At 41.7% G+C, this 17,360-nt stretch overlaps 1 protein-coding gene across 1 annotated transcript in view; it reads left to right on the top strand.

Annotated features, from left to right (window-relative positions):
- The window catches only part of chst8 (carbohydrate (N-acetylgalactosamine 4-0) sulfotransferase 8), a 173,082-nt gene extending 156,161 nt beyond the window's left edge, over positions 1–16,921 (top strand). Inside the window, exons 3-4 of the mRNA XM_084014079.1 lie at positions 11,237–11,274; positions 12,778–16,921. Coding sequence (XP_083870205.1) covers positions 11,237–11,274; positions 12,778–13,950 — 1,211 coding nt within the window. The 3' untranslated portion in view covers positions 13,951–16,921. The remainder of the gene's footprint in view (positions 1–11,236; positions 11,275–12,777) is intronic.
- Positions 16,922–17,360: the final 439 nt, after the last annotated feature.

Genomic DNA, 17,360 nt, shown 5'->3' with positions numbered 1-17,360 from the left:
CATGAACACTGTTTTGCTCATCTGACAGAGTTCATAAAATACAGCGCTATAACAACACAGTGGACAGCTGATGCGGCTGCGCCACACGTCATATTTAATTGCCGTCGCGTTACAGTGACGGCTCCCAGGCAACCACGTCTCACTTGTTAAACGCCTGTTGCCTCGACTATTCATGTCTCTTCATCGCCTCCTCCGCTCACGTCGAGTGTGGGCAGGAATTAGACGGGAGAGAGGAGACGAGGAAAGGAATCAAGGATGTATGAATGGGTGAATGCAAAAGGCTCATCAATCTGAGATATTTACACTTGCATGTAAACACACTCCATTTCTCTGAGCTGGATTACAAGGGTACGTGTCATTTTTAGCAGCACTGTGTGTGTAATCCCAGAGGATTGTTTTTACAGGATTAAGGAACCTTGTGATTTCACTCTCACTAAGCAAGCAGCCAGTTAAAAAATAACACACAAAAAACCCATTGGTAAACCACAGGGGAGACGATGCGGCTTATTATCACCGAGATGACAGTCGTTCAGTTTGGCTGACTGTCAATCTGCGCGCTGCGAAAAAAGCATCACACGTTGAATGTCAATCACAAACTCCGGGACTCGGTTGTTTTATCACATCACAAGGTAGTTTGGCGTCTCCAGAAAGTTCACTTTCTAAACTCATCAAAGTGTTGACAGACAAAATTTTGTACGCGGTCACAATTCGGTGTCTCTGTATAGTAAAAAAGTTGCTGATACTACGGGTTATAATGAAACAAATCGGGTTCAAATAAAGCTCATATTGGCCAGGATGCTTCAGTGATCTGTAAAATCTGCAGATTCTCAGTGACTTTAATTGGTGTGAATGGGCTTTTCTCCTTGAACCGTATTTTATTGAAGGTTTGACTTGACTGATTACTAATTCATCATCTTCCTTTACTGAATGCAAACTCTACCGTCCTCCTTTCAACAGCAATAAAAGTTTTAAATACCTTTTTGGTGCAAAGGATTGGAGGTTGCCGTGATAGGACTCTGAGGAACAATTACAGTCTCAATTCTCCTCTAATAGTTTTCATGAAATACAAGAATGTGGGTAGTATTTCATTGATTGCATTTGGTTCCAAATCCTCTGACCGACCGACCGACCGACCAACCGACCGCAGGAAGAGAGTGAATGCTGATGCTTTGGTATTCAGACGAGGTCCCTCTGCTTTACTCACATGTCTGGACTCATCAGTTTCTGCTGTAATCAGTAGTGCCCCGACAGGGAAACAAAGGGTGTGTAGGTGAACGTGAAGCTAACTCAAATGAGAGGCCTGGGTAAACAGTGACAGGGCCAATTCCAGTTCCCAGGCTTACCGCAAATAGGGGTGATCAGGGGAGCACCGAGGCTTAACGAAGACATAGCAGCATCTGATCACAGCACCTCAGCCCGCCACTAGTGTACCTACAGGTCACGGCAGAGGGATTTGGCACCGACTTTAATCTAGAAGAAATGAAAAAAGTGTCTGGGGGGGGGGGGGGGGATTTGAAAGAGGTCATCCAACAACTCATTTAATCCTTCACAAAGCCATTGCACAAAACCTAAAGTGGCTTTTTGAAAAGAAAAGAAGAAGAAAAAGTGTAATACAGGACTTGCAGCTCTGCTTCTGCAATAAAAGCATAGACTGTATATAAGAGGTGGACAAAGTCATCCTGAACTTTACAGCTATGTGTTACCGTATCTGTTTTATTGTGCAGAAGTTTGGGGGAACACATACAAGAGCACCTTACAAAAGATTTACACATTACAAAAAAAGAGCAATCAGGATAAACCATGCAGGATATTATGACCACACAAAACATGTTTTTAAATTCACAATTACTTACATTTTTGGACATTGTCAAATGTAAAACTGCACAGTTTATGTTTAGAGTTAAAGAAAATTATTTACCAGGAAAAATCCTAATATGTTTAAGGATAGAGATGGGAGATATCACCTTAGAGGTACATTGGTTCAAACTACATTAAAAAGCATGTATTTATTGTGTTGTGCTCTTATGTTTAAATTGTGAGATCAAACTAAGCCATAGCATTTTACAATTAAAAAAATATTTGACCAATATAGAGAGGACAACTGAGTCTGATTATTGAGAGTGATATTGTAGGTAAATTATAATATTTTCCATGTTCCAAGCAAATAGGAGTGGGGATTGTAACAATCGTATCTTAAATTCAGGTGACCACTTTGTTTAGAAACAAAGAGTGAGGTACAGCCCTGCATGTGCTGGTGTTGATTGCAACAGTGGGGGTGAGTATGTTACTTACTGCCCTTGGTCTATTGCTTAAACCTACAATAATTGACTTCAAGCAGAGTTGAAATCAATGACGAGTAGTCTGGTGTGGTTACTGGGGCTGCCTAGGTTTTACAGTGAAGTCAATGTTATTTATACAGCCCAACATCACAAATTAGCCTAAAGGGACATTACAATCTGTACAGCATGTGGCACCCTCTACCCTTAGACCCCAGGAGAGCTGTTAAGGAACCCCCTCCACCTAGAGAAAAACCTTTAATCAGGAAAAACTTGAAGAAATCTACAAAAGAAGGATCCCTTTTGCAGGCCAGATAAGGTGGGATGAGTTATTTTGAGCATCCCAGGAAGTAAAGTCCCATTAATTTTCCCCATGACTAACTACACGTTACATGACTCACAGTTGGATCGTTTTCACAGTTTGGATCGGCATTAAACTCATCATTAAAAAAAGATTAAGAACTGTGTTTAAAAATATGTTTCTTTGATTCAAACGTGGAGATAGAAGGTACAAGCTTGCATACATGAAAACTCCAAGATATCGATTAACTAACTACGACTCCCAGGGTGCAATTACACAAGAATCACGCTAGTCGAGCTAAAGCAGCATTTCAAGAGAAATCATTTTCTCTACTGTGACGAATTTCAGAGTAAAACAGTTGGACAGGTGGGACGTAACGTTGGGAGGAATATGATTTGATTGTTGGGAAGATTAGCTCACCACCTTCCCTAGTTCTGTGCAGAGCTGAAGCTGCAGCTTGATTGATGGATATTGTCATGATATTATTGGGTAAAATTGATTGGTGGCTGATGTAACTAGGCGTCATATTTAGTTTTCCAGGAAGAAAAATAAATTAATATAACATATAATAACAAATTATGATGAAATCGTTTTTTGAATCGTTGAATAGACGCACAATATGACCAGGAATGTGATTTTAAAAAAGGCTTTTTACAGTGCCGTTATTTTGGATTCTATTTGGACATTGTTGGAATGGAGGTATTGATTACCATTGTGACTTAAATGTTCAATATCATTATAATGAGGGCCCAATTTGTAATTATTGGTTATTACTTTAAGGTGCAGTTAATGTCATTGCCAAATCGTTTTCACAGTTCGGTCCGCCTTCATCGTTCTATTACAGCAAATTTGTTCACACAGCTGGCCGTGAAGTTTGTCGCTGCTCCCCCTCTTCACCGTGTCTGTGTGACTCAGTACTCGGGCTGCAGATACATGAAAGCACATCACTCCTCTCATGTCATCAGCGGCTCTGTTTATCTAGCCGTGCCTGTGCCAGTTCCAGGACAGCGTACGGGAGCTCCGCCTGCAGAACCGACTCTCGCAAAATCTCACGCTTCCAACCAGATAAAAACTTTACAAAATCTCTGCTCGCTCTGTGGACTTTTTGGATGGCGTCGGCTTCCCGTTGTCATCGGCAAGGGAGTGCTTCACAAAAGGGAGTGCTGCAGTGTGTGCTCGCACAGGTCAAGAGCTCTGCAGCATCTGAATGAGACATATGCCAATTAAAGCCTGCTGTACTCCGGCTCGTCTCAAGATAATTCACTTAACCCCGGGCTCCCAGCTGACAGGTAGCATTTGTTTACACATCCCTCCTCATGCAAGCTGCCAGGCCTTGTCCTCTACTTGGTATTAAAAACAGGCCGCCTCCCACCACACCCCCACATGCAGCTCTCTGACTCTGTTTCCATGGAAATCTGCCCTGGGAAGTCTTTGCATCTCCTAACCTTGAAAGTACCCGGAGTAGTGTCGACTGTGAAAATATATTCTTGTCAAAATGAATTGTCATAGCGATAATCAGTGCCACATTTGATACCCGCTTTCAGCAGCTTCCTATCTGAGTAGTTCATTATTTCTCCTCCTGCTGTGTTCAGGGCCCAGCGTTCCCAGCGTGAGAAAAGAATTTGAAGACTGCTCAGAAAAAAGAAGCCCAAGATCGGAGCAAATTAAAATATGAGGCGGATTATTATAGCTACCTGCGTTATTGCCCCACAGAGGCAGTTACTCTAGATCATTAAATGCAGTTTCCCCATTTTGTTCACCTCTGTATTGAGTTTTATTCCTAAAGCACTAGACAGCATGTCCAGTTAAAAAGGGGAAATATCACATTGCCTCAGTTACATCATTTAATCACTCTGCGAGAAAGCCAAACTTTTCTGTAAAAAGTTTAAATATCAAAGAAAACACTAGCTTTCGTTCAAATAAATCAAAATGTTTAATCCAACCCAGTTAAATAGACACTAGGCATGGGACGACTCACAATATTATCACCATAATCATCGAGCTATTTGCTTCAAACGCAATACAGAAATCACCCTAACCCTCACATTTGGTCAAAAAGGACAAATAAAAAATAAAGTATGAATACAAATTAAAAAAATGCTACATGGCGTGAGTCTGTTCATTCTGATAATTCCTGGAGCAGGCTCTATTTTTCACTTCTACCATGTTAGGAAGCTAAACAGCTTTTTCACTCGTGCGACGATAATAAAGATTATCCCGAAAATGGAAATTCATCACAATCAACTAATTGTGTTTTTTTAAAAGGCCTAAAATATGGTTCCGCCCCTAATAGACTGACACACTGCTTTGTAATGCAACATCCCATTCACAAACTCATCAACGGGAGTGATGTTGAGACGAAGGTGACGATGCATGAGCCGAGCGGCTGCGCCGACTCTGAGCTGGTGAGCAAAGTGCTCCGAAAATAGTGCAAAGTGTTAATGCAGCAGCGCAGCCCGACGTCATAAACAGCCTTTAGTTCTTCCTCTCACTAAATAGATGCTGAGACCGGGCTCCGCCGCGGGCAATTATAAGCCAAACCTTGTGTTATTTATGGTGCATGGAAGGCACATTGATTTAATGCGGCTGGCGATTGGAAATCGTGTTCTCTCTTTCCATTCAAATTCAAACTAATAGTGGAGTGCATCCCTGCCGACTTGGAGGTCTTCCCGACACTTGACCTTAAGTGTGTGTGTGTGTGTGTGCGTGTGTGTGTGTGTGTGTGTGTGTGTGGGGGGGGGGGGTGAAAGATGAAGGACATCATGCAATTTATGGATTTCACTAATAACTGGTGTGCGGTAAAAAGAAAGTGCTCCGAGGCATGTAAATAAACGCAGCTGGTTAGCATGCCGCAGAATACAAAATTACAATTGCCTTTATCAAAAAACAATAACCACACATATTATTTTCTTTCAAAACTACAATGTGAGTTCAGCACTGATCTACACTAAACAACATATCCTCACATAGTTACTGTCTCATTTTGTTCACTTCATAAATGTGCCATAAAGTCATGGTACCATATCACCATGTGTGGCTTCATTAACTATAATGTAGCTTTAAAAAGCAGCAGATGACCTTTATCAACCTCTAGTGATGAGCAAAAGGAACTGCAGCGACAATGAGAGAAGTCTAAGAGGGGGAGGGATTAATTAAGTCTGTAATTACATGTGTTTGAAACCAACAACAAATACAGATTGATAAGATGTTAATAGGGCATTGAGCCAGAAACGGAAATACAAAATGAGAAGGTACCACCATGCTAAATGCAGCAATAAGATCAGCACCTGGAGAACCCTTCCAACTCCCCCTGCAGATCAGTCATTCTGTGCTGTGTAAGACGATAAATGTAATATCAGCAAAGTGTACTTACAGGGTTTATAATCAATATGTTTTCATTAACAATGGATTACATGACTACTTGTATATCAAACTGATCAGTCACAGTAACAAACTCAGAGGAAATCATCACCCCACCCCAGCTTGTAGCACTGTTTTGGTTTTGGTTCTGCTCTCGTGCAGCATGTTCATGTTCAGCCAGGGAGAAAAAGCTCTTAAAGCCGGCTGCTCGGTCCCAGACGGCAGACAGACAAAGTTACCATACAGCTGGAGAACATAGTCGAGCATTTTACACCTGGAGAGTCAGACCTTTCCAGAGAGGAGCTGGTGGAGACCAAACCGGAGTGTCAAGGAGAGCAAATTTTAGACTTTTATTCATCAGAGGGCCAAAAACTCAATATTTAGCATGATAATGTTCATCTGAATATGGGAATAAGCAGCTGCTTTATATATCAGTGTTTTCTTTCACAGTTTGGTCCTGCCATCCGCAAGTGAGAAGAAAATATAAAAGTATCCTAAAAATACTAATTTTACTGTGAGTATTTAAATTACATATTTTTTTTATTTTTATAATGATAAGGACGATACATTAATGTGATAATGTAAACAGCATTTCAGTGTATTTGATCAAGGCGGAGCTCATTTGAGGACGATCATGTTTTTAAAATGTAAGTGACAAAGTAGTGACCATAGCTGTGTGATGATATTATCCTGGTAATCATCAAAATATGCTGAAAATGCAAACTGGCACTAAAACATTTTGTTGGGAAACAAAGTCTTATTGTCTCACGAATAGGATATCATTTTCAGTGAAAAAAAAAAAAAAACATTTTTAAATGGAGTTATCAAAATTTTATCAATTTTAGATAAAGTACAGTACTTGAGTAAGTACTTGTACTTGCCACCACTGAGGATTGGATGTGTATGGTGAAGGCAGAATTGTCCAATTTAATTTCTAGGATACTGGTCTGAAGTCAGACCATGACCCCGTGTAATTGTCTCCTCAGACTCTGATTGGACCGACCGTTTCATATGCAGCAGTTCAGACTTAGTATGTAAAACTTTAATTAATCAAATTAGAGAACATTGTCTGTTGCCATTAATCTCTTCTCCTAGTGTGGCATGTTTCCCAATACTGAAACAGTGGGAAGAATGTGCTTCCTCTGTGTCCTGGTTGCTTGTTTCATTTGCAGTACATCCTAACTGGTTGGATTAAAGATGTGCCGTTGATTCATTCTAAGCCAAACCTTTGCTTTGTGAACACTTAAGGAACCCTTAAAGCTTCAAAGCCTCCCTCCACAACACAGAAGGGTCCTCAGACACAAATTTTTAGATCGCCGGTGTGTGGTCTTGCCTTCAATCCCGAATCACTGATTCATCACCCATCACCAACACCACCTCCTCTTCCTCCTCTTTGCCAGCACCTGCTCTCTCTGGCCCAGTCCTGGAGGATTTCAACACCACCTGAATCATGTTTTTTAGTTAAAACATCAATGGACCAAAGCTTAAAAACAATGCCGCTGTTCTTGAGCGTTCCTCTGATAAACCACGCCAGCATGCCGGAGCCCTCTGTTCCCACACAGAGTCAAGTGGAGGAGGAGCATGTGTGCAGAGTGAAGGTGTGGGTGGTTTGCTGGGTAGAGAGGGGAGTGTAGCTGGTAGGGGTCACAGTGGCTCAGTGTGCTGAATGACTAATGAAAGGTTTTCGGTGGTGCAGCGTGACTGCCTGGTCTCAACGGTGGGCTGGAGGAGGACACGCCTTGTCTGGCTTCTAGCACCCTCCCTGCCTGTCTCTGGTTGAAACCAGGAATTTAACAAGTTCTCCCAGAACATAGGGGCCGCAATCCTTCACTTAATAAGCTCATTATTTCACATTGTTTTTGTCCTTTGCTCCTCCTCGGCGGCGGTGGCGGGGAGACGGACGTTTGATGTGTTCCTCTGTTAGCGAGTTGTACGAGGGTCTTTGAGAGGGAAGGATGATAATGGATCCACTAATGATGTGGCCCTTGCTTATATGGATCCTTGTAGGGATGCCGGGTCGTCTGCATGAATATTCAGAGGCCTCATCTCCGGGATCGCGGGGGGGGATGCTGAAGGTGATTTTAGAGGTCAACAGAGGACGAGGCTCAGGGGCCGATCCTGTTTTAAATCAGCTTCCTTCATCAGCAAAACTACAGAGAAATACCTGAGAATCAAAGCAAAATGTATCAGAGGCTCTCTTTTGATCTACGCTTTGAGCAGTGGATTTGATTTTTGTGTGCGTTCACCCCGACCCGAGAGCATCTAAAAGAAGATACCAAAGCATAACAGGCCAGAGTTTGACATTTAATGTCTGGGGATAAAAACTATTTCAGCTTTATTGGTTGACTGTTTTCTTCCAATCTAATACAACTCCCAATTCCCCCTCAGTACATTATTATTACTGCAGTGAATCCTTTTTTTTGTGAAAGTCTGCAACTAACGATTATTTTCTGAATCCATCAATTAGCTGTCTGGTCTATAAAAAGTCAGAAAAAAAGTGAAAAATGTCGTGTTTTTCTAGGGGTGTGGCGGTATTCATGCTGGAATTTTCGGTATCAAAATAATACTATACCTTGGAGAGTAAAACACACATCTGGATACACTATAATACCTTATATAGTAGTATACAATGGAAGAAAAGTTATTGTATTATTTAGAAAATTAGCATGGCATCCCTATGTGGAATTACCAGGATTCATTTTCTGCATCTCACAGGACGAAACCTCTATCTTAACAATACATCACTGTTCCACCATGCAGCAGTTCAAATCAATAGCATAGTTATACTGAGTGGAATTGAGTGAGTGTGAAATTGCAATCAAACAGCAACTATTACGCTCACACAAATAGATGCTACAGAGATAAATTATGTTTACAACACCCCCCCCCGAATTCAGTTCACATTGTTATATTACTTGTTTCTGTTGTACTCCTATCATGGAAAAAATGATCCTCTCGTGAAATGGAATTTGGGCTCCCTACTTGAGAGAGTAATGCATTTTTCGGAGCCAGAATTCATTCACCATTTATGAGCAATTTTTAAGCCGAGATTTATTACATCGAATCGAGTCACGTCGAAGTCGCTTTCAAAACAACCTTAACAAAGACACCGTTGTCACAGAGTGCTGAACAGGACAACCCAGTGTCCTGTATGCTCGGTCCCATTTAACCTTGTCATATTTCCATTTCCTCTGCGGAACAAATTGCGTAAATAAATGTCAAATATTCAACTAAATACATGTATTGCATCAAGCGTGTCCTGAATTCTGTCTGTGCTTCAGCATACTGTCAAAATAAAGGTTTGAAATGTTACTTATCAAGGAGCATCATGGTTCAAGGATCCTTCACTGTCATTCTGCAACACAGGGATGCATAACTAAATGCTTTTGTAGTCAGGTCTATTGATGCTACACAACATAAATAAAAACATGACAAAAACAAAGCTAAAACAGTCGTGCAAGAAGAATGTGAACCGCAGATACAAAACCAGTTCTCTGTGCAGATAACATGACCAACATTTGAACGTTAAAATAATAATCTGTCCATTATCTTTGACATTTGAGCATCATTCATGTAAACAGCTCCTCTCGTCCCACTGGAGTCTGTCCTCTGTCCCGTGTTCGCCCATCAACTGACGTCTTATTTTATCCACTTTATTTTCCTGACATCAGAGAGCCAGGAGCATGCTGGGTCGTAAAGTAGCCTTAAGTCTCAGCTGGGTTAGCTTAGCTTCTCTCTCGGCTCTGCTCCCTCTCCTCCTGAAGCAGTCCACTCTGTTTTTCGGCAGCGTTGAGTCCAGGGTGGTCGGTTGTCGGGGTGGGGGGGGGGGGGACTTTACACAATTCCAACACTTTCTTCTCCATATGTCTGCCATATGCCCCAATAATAAACAACAAATTAAGACAAAAATGAAGCTGAATTCATGTGAGCTACCGTCTGCAGACTCTACATATGCAGCTATTGTAGGATTGACATCGACAGCCTTGACAAACTGTGACTAACCCATACCATAGCAACGGCCAGACAAAACACTTCACGGAAGGAACCAATTACACCTTTGGAGATTTTAATTACCACCGAAATAGACTTTTGAAGATCAATATAAGCTTGGATCCTGACCAGACGGTCGGGGCTACCAGGGGCTCGTGCCACTCCACCAGTCTGGAACAGCAGAAATAGACGTTGCCGTTGCGGACATGTTTCACTGGCGATGGCATCTGTGTGTTGTGATGAATAATTACATGTTTGGAGTGAGCTAATGTGAACCGATATCAAAAGATGCACATTCCACATGAGCTATCATTAGAGGATGGGAGATCAAATGGCACCCAAACAAGATTAGAAAATGTCACACGCGCCTCCTTAGCCGGCTCCCCTTTCCTTTTCCTCCACCTTTCCCTCCAGCGTCTCGTTCAGAGGAGCGACGATGAGAAAAGATTCAACACACAAAAGGCAGGCAGCAACAGCGGCTCTCTGGCGCATACTAATCTGAAACAACATTGCATCTGGGCAACGCATTTTATTCCGTCTCAACCGAGGCGTGTTTAAGTGCAAGAGAGGACTCTGCAGATCTCATCACTTAGGGAAGGTTGTGGCCTGCATCTACACCCCCCCCTCATGCAGGTTCCTATCACTTCTACCCACAAATTGGAAGTGACAGGCCACTCAAGCAGAGGTGTCTTCACTCCCCCCATCAGCAGCCATGCAGCCCCACTCAGAGCTGTCAGCCTGATTATGTATCATCGGGTTGGGGGGACCTAAGGAAAGGAGATGTCCAGCTGGAGACAGACCACTAAACATGTCGTCTGTCCGGCTGCCGCACATCTGCCAATACGCGTACCACCTGTCCCCAAGGCTGCCACAAAACCAATCTGTATGTCTCCATCACTCCCCCCCGCTGTCTTCTGGAAATCGGTCTCAAACTTCTGCATCTCGTTGCTGCTTTCTTTCCATCTTTCCTGCTAGTTTCCCCCCCCCCCTCTTTCTTGTGCTTTTGTATCTTCCCCGTTGCATCCTCAATGCTCGCTACTGGGAGCGCAACTCATTTACCAACTTTTCATGCTTGTGGCAGCTCATTACACAGATAGAGCTACCTGTCTTCCCTCTGTGGATTACTAGAGCAGTGGCAGTTTTCCCGCGGATCAAAAGTAGGCTACTAAGTGATAGGAAGCGTTCAATTATTTGAGCCTCTGATGCATCGGAGGTGCCTAACTCCCTTCTACAAGGATAGGAAAAAGTACAAGTTGTTTACCTAAGTGCTGATTTTCATGTCTCTTTTCACTTCTCTCTCTCTCCCCAGGTGTGAAGCTTGGAAGTACTCCACGGCAGTCCAGAGAGGTACATGTTTACTCCATTTCTCCCAAAACACAGATCAGCAGGTTGCTTCAAACTGTTATCTTTCACGAAAAAAAAAGAGAAAAGGGGATTGTCAGCCTTGTACCTCTCAGCGTGTCTGATAGTATCTGTGTAGAGAGGCCGACCTCACACTGAGCATTCAGCCAGTCAGACTTTACTGAGTAAACGGTCCCAGTCGATTCAGGCTTCGGTTCCTCAAGGTGTGATCACACATCGTTTTTTTTTTTCATCTGCAACAGTAGAAGCTTCCTTTCTTGAAATTATGTTTTCGCTTAGTTTGGATCCATTGTGGATGAATTTATAAATGAAAGTGACATTTTTAGACATTTTTTGCCTGAAGAACACAACATTAAACCACAATAAAATACGTAGCTACAAGGTTCAGATAGGTGAGATGAGAAGAGAGTTCAACATGATGCACCGATCGAAGGAAACCGGACAGTTTTCAGCTGATTGGCCAGAAAGTTTCAAACATTTGGAATAACCAAGTTAATCAGACACATATTATATTATATTATAATTCCTTCTTCAGACAGTGACCAGCTAACACTTCCTAACACTAGCTTTTATCAGCTTATAATTACTTAAAACAGCTAATGCCAAGATTTTGTTTTATCAAAGCAAATAAAGACAATCATTTGTGTCTCATGCAAATAACCACCTGAGAGCAATGGTTGGAATTTTTAACAGTTGACACAGCCTTTAGGCAGGTTGAAATAATCTTACAGGACGGTTGGGGAAAAAATGTATTTGGTATTATAGTTCTGAGGAACAATATTGGACTAAAAATTGCAATCTCTAAAGACAATCCCTAGACTAGGTTTATGTCAGACCTGCAGCACCGTAGTACTGTCTCTGCTGTGATGTGATCGTCGGCACCAATAAGAGACTTACGTCAGCGCCCACCCTGAAGAACGTCATGTCTGGTGTAAAGGTTGCTGCCCCGTGCTCACATCGCACATTAAACAGACAGGGAGGAACCACTTCCCCCGCCAGATGTCCCTATAGATGAAAGAATATGGCCATTTAAGTCAGGAGGGGGATGAGCCAAGATTCATGATGAGCTCATCACCTTGTCCGTTGTAAAATTTAAATTATACATCCAGTCCATTGGCTTTATGACGCCATTACAGCATTTAATTGAAATAAAATGTCAAAATGCATAATGGCCCCCGGGCATCATCTGATGGTAATCAGGCCGTAGATGATTCTAATTTACATTCCTCATTAGGTGTTTATAAGACATGTATTTGATAATACAGCTCACATTATTGATAGGTCATGGGTGGCATTAAGTAGTGGAACATGTGCGTGTAACCAAGTTAGAGGTGTGGTGAAACAGCACCACCAAGTGGCCTATGTGAGCACTGAATAAATGCTGCAGCTGTTCACCTTCACCTTGTGAAGTAAATGTTAATTCAATGTCTATCATCTGACACATATCTGCCACCGTCTCTTACAACCTGTGTTGTCATTGTTTTACAGACTCTTTCTACACAGGACAGAGAGAGAGCCAAATCTGACAATTATCCGGACCACCAAGAAACAGAAACCATCTTGTCCAGCCCGATCCCTCCGATGCAGTTCCCGCACTTTGAGGAGAGTAGAAAGACGGCCACCATTGGGTCTCGGGAGCAGAATAAACAGGCGCCCACCCCCGGGTCACTGGAGCAGGACATAACTTCCCTTCATGTCTCCAAAAGACAACGCAAACTGCTGAAGACAAGTCCCCCAATCCACCGCAAAATTAACAGCGATGCCTCATCCTCTTCCTCCTCGTCCTCGGTGTCGTCCCCTTCCGCCTCCTTCAACCTTGATAAGTGGAAAAAGCTTGCAGACATACAGACAGCACGCCGGACACTCATGAAGGAGATGTGCGCCAAGTACAAAAGCAGCATTTCCAAGACCATCACAGGTCATCTCGTAAGCAACCTCTTCGTGGAGGACAAGTACAAGTTGCTGTACTGCCAGGTGCCCAAGGCGGGCTGTTCCAACTGGAAGAGGACCCTGATGGTGCTGGCGGGCCTGGCACCCGATGCTCAGAGCATTAAACACAACACAGTCCATGACAGCCACCTTCTCAGGGAGCTCAACACCTTTGACCGGAAGGGAATGATGCACCGTCTGGAGACCTACACCAAAGTCATGTTTGTCCGAGAGCCCCTGGAGAGAATGGTGTCGGCTTACAGGGACAAGTTTGAAAATCCTAACGCGTACTACCACAACCTGTTTGGGAAACCCATCATCTCCAAGTACAGGGATAAACCCACCGCGGAAGCCCTGAGGACAGGTAACGGGGTCATGTTCAAGGAGTTTGTCCAGTACCTGCTGGATGTCCACCGGCCAGTGGGAATGGACATCCACTGGAACCAGGCGAACCAGCTCTGCCACCCTTGTCTCATAGACTACGACTTCATCGGTAAGTTCGAGAACATGGAGGAGGAGTCCAACTTTCTCCTGCGATTGACTGGGGCCCCACCCAACGTCAAGCTGCCAAGTTTTAAAGACAGGAACCCAGCTGACAAGAGGACCTCGACGGACATCACAGAAAAATACTTTTCCCAGGTCAGCGCGTTGGAGAGACAGCGAATCTATGACTTCTACTACACAGACTATTTGATGTTTAACTACACCAAGCCTTTCAAAGATTTATATTGACCGACTCCTATCATCTGTTGGATCACAAGTCACATTCCACGTAGACGTCACTACCATGACAGTAATCTTGACCTAAAGAGGCTAACTCACACGCCAACATGGACCTTTCCATACAAGCATCACAGTCATCAGACTAAACGTTCGCTGGATTCCACAAAAGCTGCTTTTTATGCATATATTTCTACCAGATCATCTCCATCTTCAGACAACTATGAGTTCTAACTGTTCATGTGGTATCAAATACTAAATATATTCCTGAAATGGACGTTATTTATTCAATTCTAGCACATGGTGAGATAGAATATTACAATTATAAATATTATGCTACTCAAAGAAAACTGTTTATTATTGTTCAACAGGCTTAAAATTGTGAGTCAAATAGAATTAGCAAATGCATTTTATTGTTTGAGTCAACATAAGTGCCATATGGGTGCAATTTAATATAGTTTTGAATCACATTCCCGATGTCCCTATGACCTGCCTTTAAAACAATGTCCATATTTATGAATATAGTTGCTTTAAAATCAAAGATCAAGTAATGATCACCGCCACGTACCGCAATCAGCATCAGTATACCTCTACGTATCAAAGCATACCTGTAAATGGGTTTTACTTAAAAATAAATTAAACAAAATGAAATGCTATAAATGTTCTAAAATCTTTCAGAAGCTGTGTGCACCTACCGTAGCATTTTTGTTTCTACTTCTAACGTTGTCGGCTGAGTTTGTGCTTTAGTCCAACGCATACGTGTGCTGTAGGTCCCCCAACCACTAGAGGTGTTTTACTTGGTGGCTGATGTTAAATGCAGGACATCCAGGTACTTGCAGGGTACAGATTTTTGCTGCCAATATCTTCTAATGCCTATCGGTGTTACAAACGTACTCATTACGTTTTAAAATAGATGTTTTCACTTTGTTTCACGACTCAAATATGATTTGGAGATTTTGAGAGGATGAGAAAAAGAGAAGAGCGTGCCCAAACTTCTCCACCTATCACACGAAACCCCCCCTGAACACTGTCATAAACGCCATACTCTCTGTATGTAGCACATCTATTCTACATCACCTTATAGGCTTTTTTTGTTCCTGACACGACTGTGTACAATTGTATAATGGGCATTCAGATGACTATATATTTTTCTATGTATTTCTAAAATATATATATTCAGTGCTTATGGTGACAGTATGTTTATTTCATTTTTTGATGTAATTTGTTGTTTCAGTAATAACAGTGTAGAGTTGTGTAACAGAAGAGTTTCTTTCCAAAACTAAATATCCACCAGCTGGAAAAAACACCAATCTAACTCTCAAGAAATGACTGTAAACATTTGCAGTTTCAGAAAACAATTGATTGATGAAGTGTGGCCACTGTGCTTCAGCGAAAGATTTTTATTTTCTTTCCATGAAAATGGATATATACATTTTTGGAAATTAGCTCTTTAATTACTTATATGATAATAGACCCTGTACAGATGAGCTGCATTCCACCTAATTACCCAACCTGGCTAATGACATTTGTACCCATAGCAACGCCACTGTGTGTGTGTGTACGTATGTGAGAGTGTGAGAGTGTGTGTGTGTGTGTGTGTGTGTGTGTGTGTGTGTGTGTGTGTGTGTGTGTGTGTGTGTGTGTGTGTGTGTGTGTGTGTGTGTGTGTGTGCATTAGTGAAAGCTGCTTAGATGTTTAACAATCTTTTTTTTCTGCATCTTTTGGAAACAAATGCACTGCTAAAAGACACAAATCAAAAGGTAGTTTCCTGTGCGTAGTATTATCCGACTGGTATATTCTCTACTACACTTCTCTCTAACTACCCAGCTGGCACTAAAGTCAGAAAGCTTTTTTTTTTAACAGTACTGCTACAGGTCAGATCACATGTGCACTCGTGGAAACTGCTCATTAAAATGGTTATTCTTAGTTCCTGAGCACTCAAACCTTTAAACCAGAGCTCTGTTACAATCCCGTTAGATTGAACATGTTAAGATACAAAAAGGACTTAATATCGAGGAGAAAAAAGTAAACACAACCATTCATCGGATAATCATGAAGGCAATATTGACTGAATGGAGACTGCAGCCAAAGTAAAGTCGGGTTTCTTCTTGCTTCACAAATCGCTGTACGGTGATGGAGCTGTAGCAAAGACTACATATTAGGAGGAGGACCAAAAAATTTGATACAAATAAATACACGTGGGGCTTAAATTTACACAGAAATACCTTGAATGAACAGATTATAAATTAAACTTAAATCAAGATAACATGTCTGGCTACGACCAAAGCAGGTAGCGGTATATTTTTTTATGACGGCACGATGCAAAGATGTACGTTATCATCTTGATGGAAACAACCTAAATACGACTATACAGTTATGGTATAGTCATACTGACAGTGTGTCTCTTTTAAATCAGCAGTCACTACTCAGCTATACGCTTTGCAGCTCACTGGAAATGTGTTTTATGTAACAAAATACTTCATCAAGAGATGCGTTTGCCTACGAGCAAGGGGGGGGGAAATGATATTTCAATCTATACACGCTATAATCAACTTTTCAAGACCTTTAACAATTTTGGTGGAAGTACCGTTTCACGGTGATGGTAACTGTATGAACTTTTGTCAGTATACTGTGTTGGCTTTTGCAAATCCAAAATCTAATCTTTGTTTAGGTTGTGGTTGGGTCCTATGTAGGTATAGCCAATATCTGGCCAAATCAGCTACTGCATTATGATGAGTATTACAGCACCCCGCTAATGACGTTTTCTCGGTATGTGGGTGTATGGACAGATTTATCAAATTGCGTAATTACAGTAACAAGTGAATGTATAACTGTTTATTGTTGGTGTACAAAATATGATCTTAAGCCCTTTTGCCTTATTTTACACTGCCAATCAAATGGTGTATTTCAGGAAGACATTCTTCAGGAGGTTATCGTTTCTGGCTGATGGGTGTCTACTAATAAATTGTCTTTAGAATTTTCACTGTATTCTCCTTTCTTTTTCTTGCAGTTGCATTGCCCAATGTGGATTCTGAACTTTGAAAAGTCAGTTCATGAGTCATCATTATTTTAATATATTTGTTCCGTTTATTCTTCATTATGTTTTTGAATGTTTCTGCAGACAGCATCTGCAGCCATGCTACTGAGGACAACATGCTGATGTCAGGTATAAGGTTAACCATGATCATCAGGGGTGTAACGGTACACAAAATTCATTGTTTAGTACGTACCTCAGTTATTGGGTCACGTTTGGTAAGTTTTGGGTACGGTAGAGGAAACAAAGAATTGCATTTATTTTGAAAATGATAAACATTCAACAGTTGCTCATTGGCAATAATTCTTACTTTAATAGTTAGAGCATAATTTCAATCAAAAATAAATTAATAACAGAATATCTAATGTAAATGTAACTTAATGCCCAA

This window comes from Eutrigla gurnardus (assembly GCF_963514095.1).
Source record: "Eutrigla gurnardus genome assembly, chromosome: 1".
NCBI lineage: Eukaryota > Metazoa > Chordata > Actinopteri > Perciformes > Triglidae > Eutrigla > Eutrigla gurnardus.
Note: the sequence above shows the minus strand (reverse complement) of the source record. Positions and strands in the feature narration are given on the sequence as shown.